The 26,022-nt window shown below is 44.7% G+C and overlaps 1 protein-coding gene across 2 annotated transcripts in view; it reads left to right on the forward strand.

Moving 5' to 3' along the window:
* The window catches only part of LOC119456415 (mucin-5AC-like), a 184,960-nt gene that overhangs the window by 150,727 nt on the left and 8,211 nt on the right, over positions 1-26,022 (forward strand). For both annotated transcript variants that reach the window (XM_037718148.2, XM_037718149.2), the window contains exons 2-4: positions 19,669-21,842; positions 22,326-22,393; positions 25,622-25,779. In XM_037718148.2, coding sequence (XP_037574076.2) covers positions 19,669-21,842; positions 22,326-22,393; positions 25,622-25,779 — 2,400 coding nt within the window. The remainder of the gene's footprint in view (positions 1-19,668; positions 21,843-22,325; positions 22,394-25,621; positions 25,780-26,022) is intronic.

Genomic DNA, 26,022 nt, shown 5'->3' on the forward strand with positions numbered 1-26,022 from the left:
AGCGTATTTTTTAGTATTCTTGTCATGCGTTGTATAGGAGGTCCCCCATTCGTCTTTGACCCTGAGACTTCCTTCTGTATGTAACTTTTATCATCTGTATGTATACATTTGCAATATTAATAATAATAAAGCTCGATACAACCACTTCTAAAAAAGGCACCAGTATACAGCACTAATAAAATGAAGGAAGACGGTGGCTATAGACTGCTTGACATGAGCTCCGCATATTTGGTAACAATTGGAATGCAAACACTGGGCGGTTGCCACCGGAGTAGTCGGGAACTTTGTCGATTGCTTGGTTTTCCTTTCTGGTCCTTGTGCACGTCAGACGTGTACGCCGTCCCCTATTGTGCGATAGCGCTATACCAGAGGTGAACGCACGCAACTATAGCCCTGAGGCAGTAGTATACAAACACCGAAAGAGTCATGCATTCCACGAAGCACTCACGGAGCCAGCACTCGATCGCGGCAGCCGCTGAGATATGAGCACGGTACACTGTCTCGCTCGTCGAAGGTAGCAGCCTGTCGAAAATGCCGCTGTCCTTAGGCAAACGAAAAAGAAAAGAATAAACGAGTATGCGCATCAGTCGTGTGCTTCTTTGATCGGGACTACGAGCAAGACTTTTCTTTCTCGGCAGGGCTCGCTCGTATTGGCCCCTTGCGAGTGCTCGAACGACCATGGTACAACAGAGTCAACTGTCGGGACGAAGAACGACATTCCGGGGATGGAGGGAAAGTGTTTTCGTGGCTGCGGTCACCTAATTCTATTTCGCCTGCTGCAATGGTTACGTGGTTATGGGGTTGTTCTGCTGAGCACGATGTCGCAGGTTTGGTTCCTTGTTACGACGGTCGCATTCCGATGAAAGGCGCAGTGCAAGAACACTGGGGTTCCGTGCTTTGTTTGCACGTCAAAAACCCGTAGATTATCGAAATAGATCTGATGTGTCATGCTACGGCGCCTCTCATCTGTACCATGGGTTTACTTTAGACGGTCAAGCTCCGTACGTTAGTTAATTTTACCGTTGTTATTCTAAATAAAACCAAGACGCTAGAGAGATGCAGGGTCTACAGCTTGCGTCCCTTTTACAGTTGATAACTTCAAGGAGAACGCAGCGTCGAGAACATTGACCTGGTTGTCGGGCGATAACGAAAGTAAATCAGCGATAACAGACCCATATACAATAATACTTATAGACATTGTGTCGGCAGCTCACATAGATCTAAATATAGCTTAGTTTATGCCTGCGCTTAACCTATTGTCCTCCCGAGGATAAGGATTTTGAATAACGTATCATAAGGGAATTTCTAAGCAGTGCATATGCATCATATAAAGTGCGTGTATATGTCCTGTACGCCCGCAAAACAATTTCTTGCGTTGGTTGAGTTTAGCACAACCAAAAAGTTTTCTTACCTCGTAACTTGGCGTCGTGAACTGTGCCTCTGATCGGGCAATGCGAGGTCCAGCATCAGCTACGTTGTCACTTGTTTAATAAGAGATGATAGAGGCCGCCTTGCATATTGTGCAAAGACTCCGAGGCGCTTATGGAAGGCAGAACAAGCCGGCATGAATACCGCGGTGCCACAAGACTGGACGGATAATATGGTTTAGTGCGGCTCACAATATAACAACTGAAAGATAACATTAAGAAAATTAGAAATAAAGAAGAAACAAAGGGCGAACTGCGGCTATAAACTGTAAAATAAGTATCGAGAGTGCTTTCCTCTACAAACCTCGAGGACTTCTGCGCATTCAACCTAGGAGATGACTGCAAATACAGAAATTGTAATTTAAAAGAAGGGAGAGGAGAAAGCCGCACCGGTATTATGTGCGATTATAGTTTTCTTTTTCCCCCCTTTTTTGCGTTGTTTTTTAAGGTTGTGTTATTGATGCCTTCGAAGTGGGTTAAGATTGGTGCCGGCTACGGTATATCAGTGCTGAGTGACGTTATTTGGTGATCCATGAGACTTGGATGTCGCATTACCATGGCCGCGCTAGTGTAGGAAGAAAGAAACGAACGAACTAACGAACGAACTAGTTATTCATTGAATGTATGATACACCTCATTTCATGCCAGTAAACATCTCGATTATCTTGAGATGTCAATTGAAGTGACACAAACGTAGTTGGTCTATAGCTCCGGTAAGCACAGAAGTACTGTGATTGCCCAACGGCAACTTCTTGCTGACAAGACAAATTAATTTACCTTGATGTGCGCTTGTATGATTTGTGGTGAAGTATGCTTATACTGAGCGTTTTCTACAGAGTTACGGGAACAATGTGACATTCGTTAATGTATAGTAGTGCTTTTAGCGCACAATGAGCTTCTATTACCCTACTTGTGTGCGTACGGGACAACTGCGTTGTTCATTCTTTTATTTCTTTTTCTTTTCTTCTTGTAGCCATGGTATGCAAGTGCCTACGTTGTACGTTGGGCGAGAGTAGCTTCGATTTGTTAACGTTGTCTTGGGATGGCGTGCACCGAGGTAAAGCTTCCTATTTTCCGGCATTATGAAACAGTAATTAACAAGAACAACTAACTTAGCTACGTACGCGGAGACGGCAATCTTCATCAAAACCTTCGCTCTTGAGGCAATCTTTAGAGTCTAATATAGATTTTTACAGCATATCTTTGTGAAACGCGGGCTCACTCAACCGAAGGAATAGTTATTAGTATATTATAGTTCTCGTATGTGGTTTGCGAGATAAGAGCGTATGAGGGGAGGTGGACCTCTTATTACAGCAGCGACCAGCAGCAACAGTAGCGGAGGTCTGTGCAAAGGCATCGATCTAATTATCTGGCTGGTGGCGTCCGTTCGCCCTTCCGGAATTGCTTTGTGGCTGTTGCCGTCGACGATAGCGTGCCTAGTGAGGCGGCGAAGACAATGCGGACACAGAACAATTGACTGCCTTGATCTCCTACTTTGCTTTCCGCCCTTCCTGCTTTCGTTCTTTCTCGTCATATTTCTCTATAAAAAGACCGCAGGCCTTCTACATGTCTGATAATTGACAGGGGTCGCTATTACTTGTACAAACGAACTGCAAGCCATGGTACGTTGCGTGTATTATTTGCCGCAATGTTCGGCAGGTCAAAATTTGAAGCTTCATAGATGATTGACTGTGAAATGACGTGGTGTTAAAAGAAACCTTGAAACACTTTGTGCAGCTTTTATTCTCAATGAGCGAGTGAACTCGCATTATGATTTCTACTGGTTTGTTAGTTATTGACAAAGCAATTCATCAACATTGGCTTAACTATACAAGCCTTGCTTTGCTGCCACCTTTATTTATTTATTTTTTACAACGGAGCTGTTATACGCTAGGTTCTGGCGTTTTGTGTGCGTAGGCAAAAAATATGGCGGCAACCCCAGAGCTCATGACTGACCGATTCCGGTGATAAAAACGGTGACAGAAGTGTATCATCGGGTATGGCCCAGCTGCGTTTAATCGTGAGGAGTATCAAAACGTACTGCGATAAAAAATATCGTAACAAAGAAAGTAAAACTGGTATAGACACGGTTTAGTATGGTTTGCGGTTTGACGTCACGGGCTCTATAGGCAAACCATGTAACCTTATCTCAGTTCCCTTCCACCCGTGTAGTGGGTAGGCCGCGTACGGCGAAGACTGCGGAAGAACAGCGCGCCTACGAAGAACACCGTCGTGAACAGAAGCGGGAATGTGCACGGCGACGTAATACGGACGAAAATCGTGCCGCAAACGCCAAGCGTACGCACTCTTGGTTAGGTAACCCCTACAGAGACTCCACTCCCATCGGAATTGTGGGTGATTTCATCATAGACGTGTCTCGGCCAGACGGAAAGTGATTCTTGGCGTTTCTCTTTGAAAGGTTCGGTATTCAATGTTACACAAACATCAGTGAGCCCACGACGCGTCATCGGTCGTGTATAGACCTCACATACAGCTCCGTTGATCATCCACCTTCACAGAGTGAATGGCTCTAAATTTTTGTTGTTGGTATACTGACGAAAGCGTGCTGACTTGCGTTGCTTGAAGACATCCGAATTTCACATTTATTTTTAGTGTAACTAGCTGTAGACTTATGAGTATTTGATCAAGCCTAAATTTGAGCACGCTTGCATTAAATAGGATCCGCACACAAAGGCTAACATTACTGTGCTTGACAAAATTCAAATAAGGGCTGTACGATTTATTTTCTCTCTATAAGATCACCATTTTTTTTCAGTTCTGGAATCTAATCAGATTACTGCATCGTAATCCCGGCGCAAAGTTGTGTCCTTAATGTTTTTGTTTTTATTGTTTAATATTAAGCTCGAGCCTGACCTTAGACCGTACTTATCTCGACTTGCGTCCCGCTGCACTCGTCATACACACCAGCTTTCTTTAACTCCTTATTTTGCCAGAAAAAAAATCTAATTAAACTCTCATTCTTTCCATAAACAATTAGCCACTGGAATAATCTGTCACTTGACCGCCTGTTGTCCATTGGACAGTTAAATAATACTGCCTAAATGACTTTCTGACTTGAAGTAGGATTATAAAGAAAGAGAGAATAAAAAAGTGGATGGCTACAGAGTGTGTTACATGGATGTTTAAGCGTTAGCGGTGGTGCTGGCCTACGCTTTCTCCAAATCTGGCGCTCGCCGAATCGCATGGCGTCCGAAGGTCTTGCTTCTTCCATGACAACTTAGTGGTATAAATTATGCGGTATAGCGTTCTGATTTAAACCACTACGCTCCTCTCCGATGGTCGAGCGCTCGCAGGCTTTCTAAGCGTACACTGGCGCAGCCGGGCACGCAGCAGCACGCCGCGTGACCTCCGCTCCCGTAAACACTACCTGTTTCACGCGACGCGGCGGTAAACGCTTGCGCCGCCACCAACTCACGAAAGGAAATTCTTCTTTGGCCACTCGCAAAACGCCGCATTAATTAGCTGCAAGTCACCGGTGCATCTCCGTTGCATACCATGAAGCCTAAACGATTGCACCCGCGATACTGCGGGTGCAATTGTTAGGTACGTGGGTTTCACGGCCCGTAATTATTATTATTATTATTATTATTATTATTATTATTATTATTATTATTATTATTATTATTATTATTATTATTATTATTATTATTATTATTATTATTCGCATCCCCTTTGAAATGGGGTGGGGATAAATAGCCGCCTAGCCTGTTTGATCTAATCAGGCTTTACTATACCTATGACAGTCTAGTTTTTGCCTATCTCTCCTTGATCTTTTCTTTCTCTATTAAGACTTCTAACTCCATATTGTACAGTCATCTACGCCTGCAACGACTCGTATTCTACAAATTTCTTCCCTGCTTTTGTTCCAGCCGTCACGTGCGGAGGGTAACGCCATCTGGTTATGTTAGTAGAAACCGAGCTTTGCGTCATGTGACCTACCTTTCCTCTCTCATTGGAGCATGCGAACACCTTCCCAGCGCTGCTCGCCTCCCTCATTGCTCTCACGTATAGTTCTTTCTCTCTATCTCTCTCTGTGAACTACTTCACCGACAACAGGAAACTGAGGAACGAGCTACGAAAAGCTAACGTTTCAAAAAGAAAACAGGAAAGATGCTGGCACGGCCTGCTGGTGTGATGATAAGTGCCGTCAAAAGACTGTAAAACGTTTTTTTTTTATTCAAAAGAGGCCTCTCGTCGAACTGGTTGAGCGCGACGCAGATCGAATGTCTCCGTGTACGATACCGTGTGCACCGGCACCGAACATGACATACGGTTTTCTCGTCCCCGCATAGAGATGGCCGACACCGCAGCCTCTGTCCACTAGTTTATTTCCAAGGTGGTCACCGATAATCTAGGGTCACTATACGGTGCTCCTGAAAGCTTGTAGTTCAGCCTTTCGTCGTTATAAGCTCCGCTGATTAAACATAAAGATCCGTGTTATAACTCCCAACTGTATAAATGCACGGTTTATCTCTATAAGTGATATTCTGTTGAATCTTGCCGAAAATTGTAGACCATTTTCTCTGTTCAAAGCGAGGCAGGGATTGCCACTTAGCAATGTGTCCAAGAGTAAAAGGTAAAGTTCAACTGTTTGCAATCGTAGTCTGTGCAGTCTTAAAGCTTTCGCTATGGCGACCGCATATGCAGATGGATAAATTGCGGGGAGTCACGATGCCAAAGTACGATGAACTATAGATGAAGCTTGTTGCACAGTAGCCAGCGTTCGGTGTCACGTAATCGTGGACGGTCACGACAGCTCGCCAGAAAAGTCCAGAAGCCCAACATATTGTCAGCGATCACGCCACCCTCAGATCGACATCGGTCAATGGTGTACCGCAACGTACACCCGTGAGCAAAAGTATGCGGACCACAGGGTCGCCGAAAAAACGGAATTTCTTCGTAATTAATAAGCATAAACGGGAATTTACGAGTACGTTGAAAAGTTCGCAATGCCAACTTTGAAGTGCATTCCTCAATTTCAAGTTGCGTTCGCAGGCGGAGGAAAAAATCGGCTTTATCGCGCAACCCCTGGTCCGCATACTTTTGCTCGCGGGTGTACGTGGTCTTTTCCTGAACTTCCCGTACCTTTTGCCAGTTCTCGCCAATTCTACTGCAATGACCTGCTTTGTACAGAGGTCAATCATCGACTCACCACTGTCAGTGCTGGTGCCGAAGTATATATTCTGACGTATGAACAATGATAGCGTTAATTCGGAGCGACTGACCCGGACGCTGCACCTTTACTTAAATGACGTGGCCTAAAATAGGATGCTTACCTGGATGAAACGTTGACTTCGCTAAGCTAAGAGTGCGTGACATTAAAGCAGAAAGTTTGAATCAGCTGCTCTTTCCTTAAATGACTACACTTTACGAAACATGGCTATCCTCATATTATTGCCAGTGTTATTTTGACAGCATTTAGGAAACCGACAAAGTAAGAAGAAATAGTGCTGCTTGAGAACATTGTGGGCTTAGATTTAGTCGCCGTAACCACGAACCATGAAATATTGCAATATAGGGATTTCTAGATGTATGAGATGGCCCTCATATAATAAACAAAAATACAGTTGCTTTATAGATAGGGGTCTGTACAGCCTTGCTTACACTTTGGATAAGTATATAAAGCAAGAAGTTCTTTGGATTTCCGGACTATGAGCGCTTCATTTTGCTCTCGATTTATTCATTGTTTTGAGCAAAGCAGTTCCAATTTATGTGAAGACATTATATATTCGCTATCAAGAACTAATCAGACGTAATGACCCAATTTCGCGCCTCTTGTATGTTTCATATACTCAGTTCTTTATTTTTATTGCTATATATTACCACCCATTTCGATACCCTCAGTACCGCAATGAATACGCATCAGGTTTTGTATTTTGATGTATTCAGTTCGGTGTCTAAAAGTGAAAATATAGCCTTACTGTAACAAAAAACAGAATGCTAGTGTTGTGTGCTAAAATCCGTCCCGTTTGATAAAATGGACTCTGCTGTGGCTGACGTTGCCCGCAATGCAACACAGCAAAGAAGATTTTTTTTCGAGGGCACTATATAAGTTAGTGCTTCGTTGTGTTTTATGTGCGCGAGTGGCTATTACTTTTTATCGCGTTATGTGGCTTATGAATAGAACGCCTTGGGACTACCAAAATCTTCCACTCGATGTACCAATGTGAAGGGACGAAAGAGCCTCATTATAACGCAATGTACAAAGGTAATGATTCACACCAGTGCCATCGTTGTTCTTGCGCCTAAAACTGAGCTTATTCTATTTATTTGCGGAAAGCAGGGCCGATAGCCAACATTCTCCCGCATGGTCATTGGGTCGGTCCCATGATAGTGCATCTGACTCCTGCATAATCATTTCTATTCCTTCATGGAAATATAATTTGCTACTGACTTTGCGAAAATGGAAGGTGATGCTAGATTCTCACTTAAAGCTTTAAAGAACGCAGTGCACACTTTCATGTTACCGACCCAAGTTACTTGGCTCAGTGACAAAACCTTAAGCGTGAAGAATTGAATACGCGAAAACAAGAAGAATTTCGGTCAGGATATCGTTGTTTTATTTCGCGTTTACTTATATCAGTTCGCGAACCACCTCTAACGATTGACAATAACGATTGACAATTCCTTGAGAATGCCAACAATCCCTTTTCTGTTGAGTTTGCTTCTCCTGCTAGGTGGCGTTTGTGCAGCGAAGCATGCTTGTAGGCGTGTTTACCTTTTGTATAGACCTGGCAACAACGACGTTCTCTTTTCCATTTCCTGGCTTCCCTAATGGCTACTTTTTATGCTTTCTTGCCCGTCACAGATGTCAAACGCATATGTTTTGGATTGCTTTGGATTACCATATGAAATACTGAAATTATTTTCGTGGTTGCCTTCTATGATTGTCGGCGGACGCAGTAGTTTTCATTAGTTTACTCGCGTACGTTAATACGTTATTTTTCTCGACGTTGAAACACTTATACCTTTGCTTCTTGCCCTCAAAGAAACAGCTTGTACATCACTGCGACCTGGTAGACGGTAATCGTTAAACGGCGCTAGTGCCGTAGTGCCCCGCACCACCTCGTGCTTAAGCGTCGCTCTTAATGAATGCTACGTAACAAACACTAGCCAAATCTTGTGCTGCGCTACGCCTTGATTCCTCACGTATATTTTCGTTATCTCTATTTTCTTTCACACTACCTTAACTTTCACACCAGTTGTACAGACGGTGTTCATTTAAGCAGTGATTTGTCGGACGTCCAAAAACAAGGCGTCATATTTCTTTCAGTATTTTTTGTTTGTTTGTTCACGCTTAGTTCCGATTAGAGTGGTCAACGCGTCATGTTTATCGCTAAACCACGGCTTCCGAGATTGAACGCGATAAAGTGGCAAACACGCACACACAAAAGCAAAACGCAATCGAAATAACAACACAGCTTCAACGGGACCAAACTGCCCTCATTTTGGAAGCTAGGTTTGATTGCTCGGTCATCAGTCGCAGCTGTTCTGTGCAGATGTACTTTAACTGAAATGGCAGCTGCTCGCTTTTTCTACTTAGGACAAAACCATGGAGCGATCGATGACCTCTTAGGTCGTAGGGAAGGAGCGACGAGCTGCCACTTTTACTGAGAGTGCGTTGGCTGATTCCGGGGTACACAGAAGGAGCCCGAGTGCATGTACGCCTAGTGACCGCAAAGTGTTTCTGAAAACGGGATTTAGAAAAAAAACATAGTATGGCAGGTTCAATGCGCTGTAAGAACATACGTCAAGCGAAGTTTTCGTTAATCATTTCAATTAGGCTAGCTGTGTAACGAGACACACAATGCGTGCAACTGTAATTGTAACACAAGTTAACGTGGCTTCATTGTATGCAGCGGGAATGTACAGATGACTTGCAGCTAATGCGGCGTTTTGTGAGTGGTCAAGGAAGAATTGGGAGCAGATGTGCATGCACATAAAAGCGTGAAACGTAATGATGTATGTTGAACGTTCAACCCTTCTGACAAACACGGCATTAATCTCGCAATATAATCAGAGGGTGGTTTTGGCACGTAAAACCCCATAATGTAATTTTAATTTTAATTATGTGCGTTTAAGCTTTTTTTTTTCTCGTGAACTCTGTCTGCCAGTATCTTCTTGAAATTTTTTTGACGAATCGTTTGTTCTCATCAAGTGCGAATTCCTTTTCTGCTAGAAATTTGTATTACGGTGAAATGGACCAACGTTAAACAATGTTTCCGTGTTTTCCTGTATTAGATGCCTCTGATCTTTAAAAACCTCCCTTCAATATACATTGATAACGACCCATTCAATTTCTTTATTTTCACGGAGAGGCCTAGCTACTACAATGAGCCTCAATTTCCCTCTCATCTACCTTGATACTCTCTCGCATCGCAGATAGGAAGACGAAAATTGATCGCTAAAATGATGGGAAAAGATATCCCGGCAAATCATAACCTGTTCTGAAATTTTATAAAGCAATGCTCACAAATCTGATGGTTAGAAAAACAGAAGAGAACAAACGAACAAACACTCACCAAGTAACAGAAAAGTGCAAGACTTCCATGTTTTGTGTAAAGACAAAAATAAAAACGGCAATACGAAGACAAAAAATTGCAATAAAGAAGACAAGAAAAAGAAAATTTAGGCACGTACATGGTGAAAAAAAGTTTGGCGGCCTTTCCCATTTCGTTTTCCCAAGCACTATATGGCTCATGTAAGGGGAGCAATTTCGTTCTATAAAGAGAACAGGCAGAACTGTTTTCAACAGACAACGAAAGTGGCTTGAAAATGGCTTGTCGAAGCAGCAACAAAGCGAACCTTGTGGAAGACGCCTGGAAGTCGTCGACTTAGATGTTCTTTTTTTCTTGAACCCCTTTGATATTTTATTTTGTCCAGCCTCGATGGATCGCTTATGGGAACACAAGTCAGAGTGCAGTCGCAAAAAAAAAAAAAAAAGATAGAACTCTGTCACAAGGGCAAGAGAAATGAGATATAGTTATATTTTCTTTTATTTGGTATTTCAGGATATACTTAAGCTTTTAGCTAGATCTTTTTCCCATCACGTTCGGTTTAGCACAGCGCGAAATAATAAAAAAGAAACTCACTATTTGTCAAAAGAAACAGGTTTTAACTGTATTTTTGAGGATATTGTTATTCGTTCTTTCCCGGTAGAAATGCAAGCGCTCAAGCTGGGTCAAGTGGCGAGTTCAAGCCCTGTTACTGGACACGATGGCAGCGATTCTAGGTAGCCATCTGCGATACAACCGTGCTGACTGCTTTGAACATGTTTTTTTTTTTTTTGGTTATGTCAGAGCGAGAAATTGGGAAGAAAAAAAGATTTTCCAGCCACTGCATGACACAGAAAGAAGGGCATGAGGGAGGGTTTCATAATTTCGTAACAGGAGAAGCAAGTTAGTTGCTAGCTAATTTTATACAACCAAAGGAGATAGCGTGTCGAAATACTGTTGTTAAGGTGAAGCTATTGCTTCTTTCTTGAAGCAGTTCATTTCATAAACTAGGTATTTTACTGTTACGTTTACTGTCTTTTCATGTGTGTTGTATGTGCGGAGCCGACGTGCGTGGATGTGTGTACAAGTGCGTTCTTGCGTACAGAGAGAGAGAGAGAAAGGCAAAGGAAAGACAGGGAGGTTAACGAGAGAATATCTCCGGTTCGCTACCCTGTAACGGGGGAAGGGGAAAGGGCAGCGATATATGAAACACAATGGCTGACGTGTATGAGTGCACTGATCTGCCTGTGGACGGGAGCTGAAAATCTAGAAACCAACTTAGAGATAGCCGCAGGCACCTGCAAACTTGTTTACTTTAGAACTTATAGGGCTATCGTTATGTAAGACTTGGTATGGGGATGTTTGTCAGATGAGAGTTGGATTGAAGTGCTTGGGTGTAAGATAAGAAACAACGCCACCTTGTTCTTGTTATCATGGAGCAAGCCAATTAGCTTTTCCTGAAAGCGAGAGGGGCCATGGCAGTGAGCGAGATCAGACACAGTAAGCGGTGACGCCTAAAAGGTCCTAGAGATTGGCTCGTGACTAAGAACGTCATCAGCGCCCATTCACGGCGCTTATCACACGTGCACACTCGCTTTCTTATCTTCGGGCAGGATACACTAAAGGAAACTAAAGGCTCGCCATTAATGAAGGTCAGGGCTTTGTGGAGAAGCTGGACCACATAAAGGAACGCTAGCCATTGTCCACGTGTAGAAGTGGAAATTACCAAGGAGCCTGTGTCTCTCCTTTCCTAGGATGTGTTCTTCCGTTCCTTTCATTTTTCTCTATTGTTATACGCATTTAATGCCTTCCGAAGGTTTCTAGACGTCCGTCCTGTTGTGTTAGTTTTCAAAGAACAGTAAAAACTTCAATCAGCGGGGTGGCCTGCAAACAGCAGCAAAAAAATGATTTTTTTTATTCTATGCATTTAATATGATATTTGGTGGCTCCTTCATTTGGTCACATCACATCAGTGTACCAAGAATATATAATTGAAAGCATCAGGCACACATAATCGCTCAATGGATAAGTAGAAAATTCCACATACACACATGCCACTTGGTGCAAAAAGATTGAGTTTTCTTGAGCGCAGTGGAGATGATATTGAACTTATTTTTTCAGGCAGCGCATTATTCACGGCGATGCCATCAGTCCCAATGTGAAAACCACTGATAACTAACTACTTCAAATATATCCCTAATTAAGCTTCAATTAATTAATTTAGACCAGTGTTACAGTTGTCAATCAGCACTTGTGGCCACGAGGACACAGCACTAGAAGTTCGAAGACGCGAGTTTGATGCCTGCTGCGACGGCCGTATTCACATGGGTGCGGAATGAAAAAAAAAAAAAAAAAAGAACGCTGTTGTACTCAGTTTAGGTGCATGTTAAAGAACCACTGACAGTACAAATTATTCCGGAGCCCAACCCCAGCGCTTGCCTCCCGTGCAGGTCCGAGGTGTACTCAAGATAAGTTCTTCTTGCGCAGTGGTCGTAGTGAAGATACACGTAGCAACAGTGGCATAGCATGGGGCTGATGTTGTGGTTGTAGAAACACAGGCGCCCCTCTTGTATCGTTCCATTTCTAATGGATGCGAATGGCTTTCAGGCGCTCCGGACGCACGTTGCGCAAATGCGCGCTTAGGCTTCAGCCTAGCCTACTGGGAACAATGCAAGAGCACTCACTAAACTGCCTAATTTGATATGTGCAGTTTAAGTCACGTGTCTGAGCAATGTCTTTTGTTTTTAAGAAAAGTTGCTTCTTATCGGCTTACATTAGTAGATGCCCGAATAGTTCACGTGACAGGATTGAATTTATTGAAGCTTTAAAGAAATATCACTTTCCTGAATCTAATAGATAAAAGGGATAAACTGACAAAATTGGTAACAGAAGCTCAATGAAAAAACAGCGGTAGTCTTCAGGAGAAATGGGTTCTCGAACTGGGCTTACGAAACCAGTTGGAGTGACGACTGCACTTTGAGATTGTACAATTATAATTGAGCACTGAATTGGTTAACGTTCATTTGAACGCCTAGTTACACTTGATGTTCCTACTTGAGATCTCAAGGGGGATCCGCATCGTATGCGCATAATGAAATTATGTCTGAACCTCCAATAAAAAAATACAGTTTGGTTTCCTAAAAGCACCAATAAAGTCGAACTCGCTCACTAATTAACTGACACTTCTTTGAAACGGCTCTGTTTTACTTTGCCTTCCACAGTCACGCTCCGAGCGCGTTCCATGGAATATTCTAAGACTGCAGTCCTGAAGTGTATCTCCACGTGGACCTCTACGAAGATTTTGGCGCCGTTTGTTCAGCCGGAGAATATTCTTACACGACGCCCCAACTGGCGCTTTCAATATTTTGTAATGCACCTCGCATTTGAGTTCGCGTTTCTCCTTTGATCAAGGAAATACTAATTTCTTGGTACATTAATTCTACATCTGGGGCCGAATTCACAAAGCTTTTCCTTCTTAAGGGCTTTTTGTGATTGGCTGGTTGCTTCCGCTAATATTATGTCCATGACCACAATTGGCTGGCGTCTTTTTTTGTATTCGAGCAGTTTTCGCGTAAGCAAGTTGTGTGAATGCGTGTCCTGAACATTTCATTCCAATGCCATCAGGCGCACCTAACCACCTTAGTGAATGCGCAGTAGCGAAATAATACAGATAGCGTCAGCGTGTAAATTAACACTTTTGTTTTAGATGCGAAGCAGCTTATGGTCGGGGCTATGTCACTCTCTCCCTCCCTCCCCCCTCAATCCATCCGCCGCCGTGCGGCGTCCACACCCACACTGCGCATGCGCATCCTCCTCCCCCTCCTCTCCTTGTCTCATCTCCTCTCCTCTCGGCATTCCTCCTCTCCAACGCTCCTCTCCTCTCCGGATTGCGCAACGAATGGCAACGCCTGCGGCTCCGCGCGCGATAATGCGAAACAGCTTAGGTTAGAGGCGCGACGATAGGCGCTGCATACTCCGCTGGGGGGCGCCACTGTAGCTCGCGGTATAATGACGCGCGCGCGCGTTCCGCTCCTCTCATTCTCCTCCCGCAACGCCGCGATGAGTGCCACGGACAGCGCCAGCGTCAACGCCAGTGTCAGCGCCGTGGACAGCGCCGCGGAGAAGAGGGCTCGAGCCGCTGCAATACATTCTCTCACTTTAACTTTCATTGGCTTGTGTTGCCAAGTGAAATGAAACGGAAACTCGATGCGCACCCCCCGCGATGCTTTCGCATCCCATCATGGTTGCCCGTAGGGTGAGATGATGTGATTTTTACGCTTCACTGTGTGGTACCACACATCTTTCATGCTGTTCGGCTGTAAAGCTTCAGATTTAAATAAATGACGTCTATTGTCTATCACGCCTTTGCTTACTGTTTCGTGTTTAATCGCATACATGAGTAAGCATAATATAAGTAGCTTTACGGAGTCCTAAAGGTCCTCTTCTTTGGTCGTGAGTGGTGAAAAATGTTTTGTCCATGAAATTTTTGTCGACATTTGGTCGCGGAAGGGAGGGCTGTCAGTTCTTGCAGAGCCTTAGATGTCTGGGTAACTTTCTTTATTTTCTGGTTTTCTTTGGTTTATTCCGCTTGAGAATGATTTGATATAACGCAAAAGGAGCTAGAGCAACGACGCACTCCGCGACGTTAAACTTAATTTTAATAAAGTCTGGGGTTTTACATGCCAAAACTACGCTATGATTATGACGATGAGTAACACGAGAACAAGGTGAGAGCAGGAGCCTGCTCTCACCTTGTTCTCGTGTTACTCATCGTCTTGAATCGCCATCTCCCGCATTCCCCTTGTTTTCCGCTATGATTATGAGGCATGCCGTAGGAGGGGGTGAGGGGGGGGGGGGGGGCTCCGGAATAATTTTGCTTACCTGGGGTTCTTTAACGGGCACCCAAAGCACGGTACACGGGCGTTTCTGCATTTCGCCCTCCTCGAAATGCGGCCACCGTGGCCGGGATTTCATCCCGTGACGTCATGCTTCGCAGCATAACTCAGTAGCCACTAAGCAACCATGGCGGATCGCAAAGTTAAACCATAATTATAAAAATAAAACATCTTACCATTTACAAAAGCGACTAAATTTTGCGTAGGAATAAAATATAGGGATACGAGAACACAAATTCGTTTTATTATTTTCGGCCCCTTATGATGTCAGTAAAACCAGTTTAGTTAGGAAATTTGCAGGCACAACTTTGAATCAGCTAGCCCAGGGAAGGGGTGATTGGAGATCGCTGGCAGAGGCCTTCGTCCTGCAGTGGACATAGCAATAGGCTGATGATGATGACAGTGATGGTGATGATGATTAAGGTAGTGATCATAGTAGAGAACAGTTTAGCGGTTATAATTTTTTTTCAGATGTTTCAATCTCTGCTTAGATGTGTGATTTTAATGCGTTAGCATCCTTAGTATACCTCACGCACTTTCCGGGGACTATGAATCTATTTTCGGGTTGTACAGCCCAGAGGTAACGACCACGAAAAGAAGGACAAGACGACACAAAAAGCGCAAACTACCAACAAAGGCTTATTTTTCTAGAGCACAATTTTATACGTTCGCACCAAGCCACCATGCATGTGCAAACAATTACCTCCTAAGAAAAACAAGTTGCTTATCGAAAGGTTAACAGATGGGGTGCTTATGCACTGAGGACCTAATGTCAAAATATTTTCAGTCTCAATAATTTCTCTCGTGAGCTTGTCATGCATGAATCATTCAACAAATACAAATTGTGCTCTGGAAAAATAAACCTGTGTTGGTAGCTTGCGCTTTGTGTGTTTTCTTGTCCTTTTTGTGGTCGTTCTCTCGGCGCTATACAACCTGAAGATCATGAAACAACAAGCCCAGATTTCCACTAGTATGTATCTATGTTTGTATCTAACCGTTTTCCCGCCTACAATGGGGCACTGGGTAGTCGAATGTGTTGCGCATGAGGCTGCTGCACATTTTTTTTTCGAGGACACTTATGCACAGAGGTTCACACGATGATGGATACTTGAAGTGATCAGCATTTGTAAATCAAGCGATGTCGCTGATGAAGAGAAGTCCCCCTGTCGAGAAGTCGGTTCCAGTGACATTTTTGGTCGAGCACTGTATGATAGCAGTTTCGCGTAAGTGCACGTTAATGGCGCGTGGTACTCTTCTGTTTCGCTACTCACCGGTCGATGACATGACTTCGCCAACCTATCCGCCGCTACGCCTGCTATTTTATTCATACTCACTGCTCGCCATTGGCGACAACTTAGCTTCAGAGACTTTCTTACGTGGAGCACAATTTCGACGTCTTGAGGTTGGTGGGCACGGTCACACGTGTATACTCGCCTCGAACGTCGAGCCTTTGCTACAGGGTATCCTCATTACCAGATATACGATTCAAAGAGGCAGATATCCTGGGCTCAACCTGCGCCTACTTTTGTAGCTTTTTTTTTTGTCGCCGAAAAAAATTTGTAACATGAATAGGATAATGGCGGCTAAACAAAAACTACGGGGCTTAATATAGCCGCTACTGAAAACCTACATCCGTTCGTATCACTTTGGGTAAAGCATCTGGTTGCTGTGCTGGGGGGCAGAGGTAATTTTTTTTCAGTCCAGTTCTGCACTTAGAACTCGGAGATACCGTTACACGCGTCATTTAGAATATTGGTGCCCAGTATGAACGAACACAATCGATGTGCATTAGGTAAACGAGCCTCAGTGCAAAACGAGCGCCACAGAGACAGGGCATTTACGCGGTGTAGAAGTCACGTTTACACTTCACATTTTTTTTTGTCAGTAGGCCTGTCTTCCCTACTTAAAAGATAACATCCATGAAATAGAGCACATGGACCCTTCGCAATATACAACCGCATACTGGTCACGTTGTAGTTTATAATATGGTCGGAATCTACACAAACGAATGCGCAAAGAAAGTACGTGTACTCAAGATAACCGACGAAAAGCCGGGTAATTTGAAACAACGTAAGAACATTTCAGATTCAGTACAGACTGTGAACAGAAGGAGAGAAAGAGAAGTCTGACATGTATTCAATTGATATATCTTTCTGCAGGCATCAAGAAAAATACTTTTTTCTTCCGCAGCGCGCATCTTTCGAAGCAACTCATTCTCCCCAGAAACGATGTTTGGCACCGCATCGAAAGACGCGAGCCTGGTTATCGGTTTCTAGCGCAATTCTTCTTGCCATTCTACTGAGAGCGTGCTCGTTTTCTTGGCATCGAACCAAACGAAGAAAACAAGAAAACTGTGTTCGACAAAACGTCCCGAGAGGGAATGTTGTTAAAATGCTCGCCTGCCGTCTCTATGGGAACCAAGCATCAGGGGTCAGAACTATTGATTGGCATAGTTCACGCCGCCAAGCAACCGCTCTTTTCTTCGCTCCTCCATTCTCGTCCCGGTGGCTTCGTGTCTCTGAGATCCTCGTATATTGCAGTTCGCGAGTGAATCGGCTAGTTTGTGTTCTTCTGACCATTCTATGTTTTGCCCGTTTGCTCACGCAAGATATACAATAAAGCTGCGCTCTTCCTATATTTGAAGTTATAGAAAAACAATAAACGGTATTTCTTAGACCGTATGTAAACGCGCGCTGTGGGAAGAGGAACAGAATCATAGTTTTTTTGAGCGAGTGGGCGCCTACTATGACTGATATGCTAAGCACTAAAACTACATAATATAGAGACCTGTTCAGAAGATAAAAACGCCAAGGCACAGAAGGCGGGATAGGTTCCAATTGTAATTTAATCTGACAGGAACTACGACTTTATTCATGCGCACATTTTAATTTACTACCATCACTTGCCATTTTGGTCTATACATCACGTAAAAAAAGGAAAGAAAAAGACTAGTGTATTCGTCTTGTATTCTAGAGATCTACTCACAATTAGGTATGGCCACATTTTCCTACTATGCCTTTTCAAATATCGCATGGCAAAGTAATGTGTGCATTATTCCCAAACTACGATTAGATATGGTCTTTGGGAAATTATATGTACATCTACGTCAATTTGCCGACACCCCAAACGCCACCGCAAGCTCGACCGTTATTTGGATACTTTCTATTCGGACCTTGACTGGACTCCAAGCCCACTTGAAGTTCGTGCATTGCATGAGGCTTGAGCATGTGGCTTGAGTAGCATGTGTGAAGCGTCCATCTGACAAGAGACAACTGATTCAGAGCCTCCGTCCTCGTCGTCACTTTTAAAAATCCTCTATTTCTCCACTTCCCTTTACTCCAGCGCAGCGTAGCAAGCTAGGGAAGTTAACCTCACGCAGACCTCTCTGCCATTTCTTAAATGAATATCCTTTCTTTAACACTTACAACTGGACATAGTCAGTAGGGTTTGCTTTTCTGCTTTTATTGTCTCTGTTGTTTCGTCGTTTCAACACCAGCCGAAAAAACACCTTTGCAATGTCATTGTTTCAGATTCAACAGAGTTTATATAGATGCTTTCCGCGTATGGGCATGGCACCAGTGAGAGAAAGTAGAGACTTGTCGATGTCGTCCATGTGGATGTTGGTGGCAAGACCCGTAAACCATTTAGTCCTTACCTAATTCGGTGGCATGTTGCCTAATGTCCCTCCAGACAAGTACACTGCTTACAGAAGTGCTAGAGCCGTGGTGTTAAAAGGCGGACACAGGTCTATTTCGGTGCTGATAGTGCAGGATGCACTTGTACAATGTCGTTCGTTAATTTTTTTCCTATATTATACTGTGTGGCGAATCATACGAAATCATAAAAATGAAAGTCGTTAGCAGTTTCAACAGCTGTCTGAGCTTTCTAGGCGCTTAGCCGTACTGACAATATGATCGCTCATGGCTCGTATCAGGGTTTATATAATCAAATCCATACTAGTGAACTGAATAAAGGGGTATCAGACGATTTTGACTGGACTTCTGCGGCCGCCAGTTTCAGATTTCTTGGAATTCATGTACCACTTTGGGCTTTGAACATTCACCTTCATTACACCTGCAATGAACACTGCCGTGAGTGCTACATGGAGTAAGCAGAGTGTCCAAAATGTCATAACATTGTCCTTATTATAGCTGCATTAAGGAGCAATGTCCTTTTTACATTTTCACTACATTTAAAAATAATTGCCGCTGTGTTTAAAATTAGATGCACGAACATATTGAGTTGTATGAAGCACTTGTATACGTGCATGCCGCACAGGACAATGATTTTTTACCGCTCAAGCAATGTTATGGCAGTAAACATGGTACCTTTTTTCACTTTAACTGTATTCGTTTGGGCGCGATTAAATCTTTGTTTTCGCAATGTTTTACGGCGATGACCGCTGTTATTTGCTGTCATGCGAAGTATTGTATAAATAAAAGTGAGATGTTTTCATTGTGTAATTCGTTTAAAAGATCTCCAATAGCCTCTCTACATATAGAAGCCTACTTTCACTCTTCCTAGTTCCTACGGAGCGGAAGCCCTGCTCAGACACAATAGCATGTTTAAGCAAAAGTTTTATCTTGATATAAAACATTTGGTTACAAACAAACGTGATTACCGTCACTGTCGCAATCTTGCCGCAGATGCATGTTATTTAAGGCGCTCAGATCTCTTTTCACGAACAAACTTTAATGCATTAAGCAGGCTCATCTTGTTAAATGCCAGAGATTGAACAGTCGCCTAAGATTATTCATTGAGAAATTTCTTCCTCGCAAGGAGAATTAAAAACGAGCACTGTCATGACACATTGCTTTTTTCTTCTTCTAGGAACATCAGAGGGTGTGCCAACCACTACTCCTTGGAAGGACGTGGTACAGGCTCGGCAGACAGCTTCCGCAGAAAACTCTAGCAGGACTAGCGTTTCGAACGAAGAGACAGGAAGCACCCCTGCGACATCATCGAATAAAGTGCCCTCCATAGCTGCAAGCGAACGAACCGCTCTGAACTCTACGAGCAGCAACAACAGTCGTACGAGAAATGGTGTCACTGTTGCCACCTCAACGACGTTGCCTCAGCAGGCGTCCACCCCTGCTGCCATGGCTCAAAATGCTGACCACAACCTCCCTACGGCCGCGTCCAAGAGTGAAGACGATCCAACGCCTCAACCGACCGTCCACAATTCTTCGTCTGACACCACTACTGCCGCCATTCAGAGTGGCATCGGTGTCCAGACGCATAAGCCGGAAGACGTCCCTAGTCAAGACGCCGGGGACGCTGTAGTGACCGGGCGCAGCGATTTATCAACAACACAGAAAACGGTCGCCTCTACTGCCCAGTCTACCATTTCCACGGCGGCACCGTCATCTGTTCGACCAGAGACGGCAACAATGCTAATCAGGGCAGACGAAGTCACATCGTCAATACGAGTATCGCCCACGCAGCACGGACCACACTCAGCCGTGACGGCGCCTCCCAACCCAAAGAAACCGCCCATGCAGACTAAAACGACTTCGTCTTCTGTCACTCCTCATCAAACAGCCGCAGCAAAGCAAGTAACACAATCGCCACCTCGAGAAGTAGCCAAGAACACTTCGTCATCCCTTTCTAATGGCACAGCCCCTGCAGTCGCCGCGATGACGAACATATCAGAAGGGGAAGAAGTAAGCATTACCGTGATACCGGAACAAGAGGAGCACGATTCGAAAAACGAGTCCGCTTCTTCAGGAGATGGGAAAGCCGTGACCGTGCGGCTCAAGGAAATTCCTATAAAAACTGATGATGTAGAAAGGTTAGCATCAGTGAGCACGACTACGACAGTGCGAAACCGAATTTTTTCATATGTGAACTACACGGATGAGGATGATGCCGCTGAAATAGCGCACGAAAAGTCAACGACTGAGAAGTCCAATGAAACGGAAAAGCCAACGAATCTGAAAACCATAGATTTTCACGAATACTCAACACGGGAAACACACCAGTCTGTTCTCTCTCCGCTCCCGGCGGCGTCTCAAACGCTCCAACCAGAAGTTCCGCCCACTTTAGGTGAACAGGAGAATGCCACACTGCACTCGATTCCTGGACTTCCTGTGAACTTATCTGGCCTGAACAGCTCTACTTCGGTCGTAGTAAGTGTCTCTTTCTCTGACGATGACAACGAAGCGTTAATGGCCACCAAAGACAATGTATCGCTGCTCAACCCCATGCCAGAGCGCTCTCAGCCATCAGACTTGCAGAACCTGGTTTCTAACCACAATATCAGCTCCCCGAAAATTGGCGAAAATTCCACTTCAGCGAAAAGCTCCAACGGTTCCGGCCATATTTCAGTTTTTCGTCCAAGCGCTCCTCAGCACCGTAAGTACAGTCCTCCGACTAGAAAGACCACGGCCGCACCATCGGCGACAACGCCCAGCGTCGTCGCCGCAAAAAACCATCACCTTGGTAGAGCGGGTCTTCACTTACCAACACGAAAAACCACTGCCGGTGCGCCGGGCTCTCCAACACACAAGCCTCACCTGGGTCGCAGCGGCACTCGTGCTCCATTCGGAAACATCGGTAGCACGCGCCGCACGACGCTGGGAACCAAGGCCACTATCCGACCGCTGACCAAGATCTTCGACCGCGCGCGCACGCGGCCGCACACAAAGGCAACCACGCCGCGTCCCAACCGGGGCCCTCGTATTCGCATCACGACCGGCAAGCCGACGCGTAAGGGCTTCCCCATTGGACCCAAGCCGACGCTGGGCAATGAGACAAACTTCGACCTGGACGCCTACACGCGCCTTCTGCACGTCACCCGACGTCCATCGCGTCCTCCGGAGCCGACATGGCGCACGACGTTCTTCAACCTGACCGATCCGACGCCGGCGCCCAACGAAGTCGAGGCCCCTGTCATACGCGTGGCTGGCATTGCAAAGATCATCGAGGGCTGGGAGTGGTCGCCACTGCTCGGTGAACACAACACACATGAGTTCCGCTACTTGGCCTACACTATGCGGCGAATGGTCAGTATTTGCTAATAGTATTTGTCTTTTCCGGGCAAGATACATATTTTTACGGAAGTTTTCATTCGCAAGCACTTGGGAAGCTTAACTTTGTGACGACATGGGTTATGAAGAGGATACGCTAGAAGGCAAGTGCTTGCTAGCATCGATAGCAGTATCACAATAACCGCATAGAGATGGGGACGAAGGGAAGTGAGCACGTGTGCTAAGCATACGTTGCATGTTAAAGGACTGGAATCGATCGAAGTTTTTTCGGAAGAAACTGCGCCGACACCTGTGGCAGCCGCTTTCTTGATTTTGTACGTTAACGTAGTCAATAAATAAACCGATAAATTAGGTAATATTAATGGTAAACACACATAAAGTAAAAAATTAAGCCTGTGAAACCTAAAGTTATCAACCACCCCTCCCTTCAACTTTATTTGTGATAAGTAGACCACACCATTCACTTCAGACGTATATGTGTTCTCTTTCTCCCGACAGCTCGCATCGATTTTCCGCAGGACTCCTGAAGGAAGGTACCTGTACCGAGTAGATATCGATGGATTCAGGTGAGAAATAGAAAGAAGCTTTGTACCTCTACTTTGATGTATTGCAGGAGAAGCATAATTTTTAATTCACTACAAGCAATTTCTTCTGCACGTTTTCGTATACGCATAAACCTCATACTTGTTAACTATATCTCTTCCTCGGGCTATCCCTTTATGCTTGCGCGTGCTTTATATTAATCAGCTGTACTTTTTAGTTAAGCTAATATCAGTTTAACCTACTTCAGGTAGTCGAGTGAGTTGTGCAATGCTTATGCGTGGAACCGGCGACGGAGCTTATACTTTAGTACTACACTTACTTACACTACTAGTATGCTTTGGCGCAAAGACCCTTCCTACGGCCCACTCCTTTTTTTTAAGGAGTCACGTCGGGTGCGCGTGATTGTTCCTTTTCTAGCTGTAGTGGCATTACCATCTATTCATTACATATTCATTTTCAAATTACTCTGCGCAGTGGGCGCGCAATGAACTAGTCGTAAGGAAATGTCACCAGTGTACTCGTATATCACTGCGTTAATGCACAATTCATTTCAGAAAGTCGGTTTGTATTCTTGCCGCCCGTCTACAGATACTCCTCTAGTGACGACCCACGAAAGCGTACCAAGAAATAGATCTCGACTCGCGTCACCGGGAACAAAACAGGCGAACGCGCGCATAGCGCTTGGCGAGGCGCGAGAGATTACGACTTAATGTTGGCAAATTCAGTGCTCGACGCGACAGAGGCATATGAACTCACGATGCTTCAATGCGTATTATGAATGGGCGTCTCTCAGGATGTCACAAGAAAAAACGACGTTTTTGCCGCCCTTCAGCTTGTTATCTAACCCCGTAGGTGTTTTATTGTTGCGATAGCAATTATATGGACACTCCAAAGCGGATTTCTGCCGTCGGCGTCGTCGTCGCCGTCGCCGTGAGGTTCCGTATGACGTCAATGGCGATGAAATCGTCGCCGCGCTCCGGACACTGTATGTGCGAGTGAACGAGCGCGAGGGACGCGCGCTTTCACGGGGAGCGAATGAACGTTGGAGAGCAAACGCGCATTCTGCGCCGTGCTCCCTGAAGGGCTGCAGAATTAAGCTTCTCTTTCCTCCTTTATAATCACTATATATATAGAGCAAACGCGACTTCTTCCATCCCGTGAAAGGCCGTGCGGGGAAGGGAGGGAGGGAGGGTGGGGAGGCGACGTTTAGCTGCGGCACCAAATGCGCATTTATATAAAAAAATTACACCATCTTCCCATAGGGGAACCCTGAGTAGTATGCGAAGCAGCCATGGGGTCGACTCAAGTTCCCATTAGTTTTCAGATCGGCCAGTCGCCGCTCCCGTTTCGTGGCAGTGGCTCGAGCCCTCTTCTCCGCGGCGCTGTCCACGGCGCTGACACTGGCGTTGACGCTGGCGCTGTCCGTGGCACTCATCGCGGCGTTGCTGGAGAAGAATGAGAGGACGAAGTGAATGATGATGAGTGGGCGAAGCACCTGGGGATCATTCGGGCAAAACTCCGGAAGCGTTCTCTGGAAGCCGGAAGCTGGCTTCCGGAACCGGAAGTGGACGCCGCACGGCGGAGGGAGGGAGGGAGGGAGTGACATAGCCCCGAGCATAAGATGCTTCGCATCTAAAACGTTGCGAGGCGAGAAGGTGGGTAAGATTTCCGACGCTGCTCGACGAGTGTCCCATTCTGATCTCGTCGAAAACCTCCAAGCCGCCCCCAGAGGCACCGGCAACAGTCAGCTCGTTCGGTGCGAGCGCGGGCAAAACGCCGATGGCGTTGACAACAGTTCTGCTCGTTGCTGGTGCTGTTGCATGTCCAAGTTTATACAGCTGATAAAACTACTATCCTTACTCCTTATAGCTCTCTACTAAGTTGCTATCGCAATTGATGCTTCGCCTTTCGGGTGAAACTGCGACATTTTTTTTCCTCATTTTTTGCGCGGCTTTCAATGTGCATCATGACTTCTCCTTCTCTCCTTAATATTTGTTGTCTTTATCTCTCTCTTTCTTCTTCCCCCAGCAGCCAACCGGGTGCCAGCTTGGTTAACCTCGCTCCCTTTACTGCGTTATATATATAATTGTTTTCCGAAAATGCAGGCGCTTTTCCCTTCCTCTGAAGTTCGATTATTATTGCGCCCTGATTCTAGGTTTTTCCAATCCAGTCAGCCTGTGGTACAGACAAAATTCAGTTCTCGTTCCCAACGATTTGATTCGTTTTCGGGTTCCTACTTTATCCATGTCAGGCTGTTTCTTAAGTTCCGCGCTGATATACGTGCGAAAGATTCGTACCTTCTATTTTGGCTATGTCCCAGGCACACCTATTGCACCAGCACAATATTCTCAGCTCAAGTGAAGAATTTTCTTTTATTTTAGGCAATCAGTGGCCTGTCCTGTAGAGCTACTTTTCGATTATGCCGAGTGTTATCAGACGCTCCCTTTCAGTGTTGACATTTTTTTCCTCTTCCTGTTGTATCATTTATTTTGCTGCAGTCTTCCTTCCTCTAGTTCATCGATTTCTTTTTCTCATCTTTCACTCTGCTACCTTTTTTTTTGGAGAGAACGTAAACTTTTTATCCTCTCTATTGCGTTATTGTAAGCGCATAAATTATTTCTTGTAGAACGTACGCCTTTTGATTATGTAGGGTTTGCATCTGTCATTATTAAATTTCTTCCAACCGGGATATTTTTAATCGAGTCGAATACAAATGCTCGAAAAATATGGGCTCAAATATCTTTCTTGTTTTAGAGTTAAAGTAGAAATAAAAGGCATAATGAAGGAGAGAGAAGTCCTTACAGAAATATTTGCTTCAATGAACGCTATGGCAATTTGGAAGTCAGATCGACTCAGCAGCCTTAAAAAGAAGTGAAATTATCATCAAAGCTTCTCGTTCCCCGTAAACGGGATATTGAAGCGACCGGTTGACTATATTCATATGCATTTTTCTTGCCGGCCAGGCTCTAATAATAGTAGGAAACTATACATTCTGCCATAACCGAATATATTACGTGAAATAGAACACTAGTTTTTCATAAAATTGAATTATCAAGTTTGATACTAAATTTGATTGCTATTCTGAATTTCAAATCGGTGAGTGTCCTAATTTCCGGCCTATTATAGTTCTGGTAGAGGGTGGTATCTTTTCTGTTTGAATTTCCTTTGAAGACAATATAGTTAAGCAAAGCCCAAGGCCTTAATGTGTGAACTTTCGTAATTTAGTGCAATGTACTTATTTTCGATTGCAGTCCGGGCAGTGTCATCGTGGACTACTTTGTCCTGTTCTACCAGCGAGGTGGGCCAGTGGACCCCATTGAACTCGCCTCGGCATTCAATTCTCAGCTTGGCATCAACGGATCTCTAGGCGAAGAGTTCTACCTGGACCCGACCTATACGCAGTTTGAAGGTTTGTTCTTCTTTTCGAAAGAAAGACACAGGGATGGAACTCAAGGAAGGTGATGGGAGAAAGTGCGGATGAAGAACGGGATAAACGAAGCTTTAGTTCTGGTACCTTTGCAAGTCACATACGAATGGTCAAGTAGAAAATGACGTCACTATACTTTGGCGGCAGAACCAGTTTGAATCAAATTTGTTGCCTATTAAGTTATATGCTATAGGAGACTACTAGAATGAAATATTGATTTGTACT

This window comes from Dermacentor silvarum, chromosome 6 (assembly GCF_013339745.2).
Source record: "Dermacentor silvarum isolate Dsil-2018 chromosome 6, BIME_Dsil_1.4, whole genome shotgun sequence".
Classification (NCBI taxonomy): Eukaryota; Metazoa; Arthropoda; class Arachnida; order Ixodida; family Ixodidae; genus Dermacentor; species Dermacentor silvarum.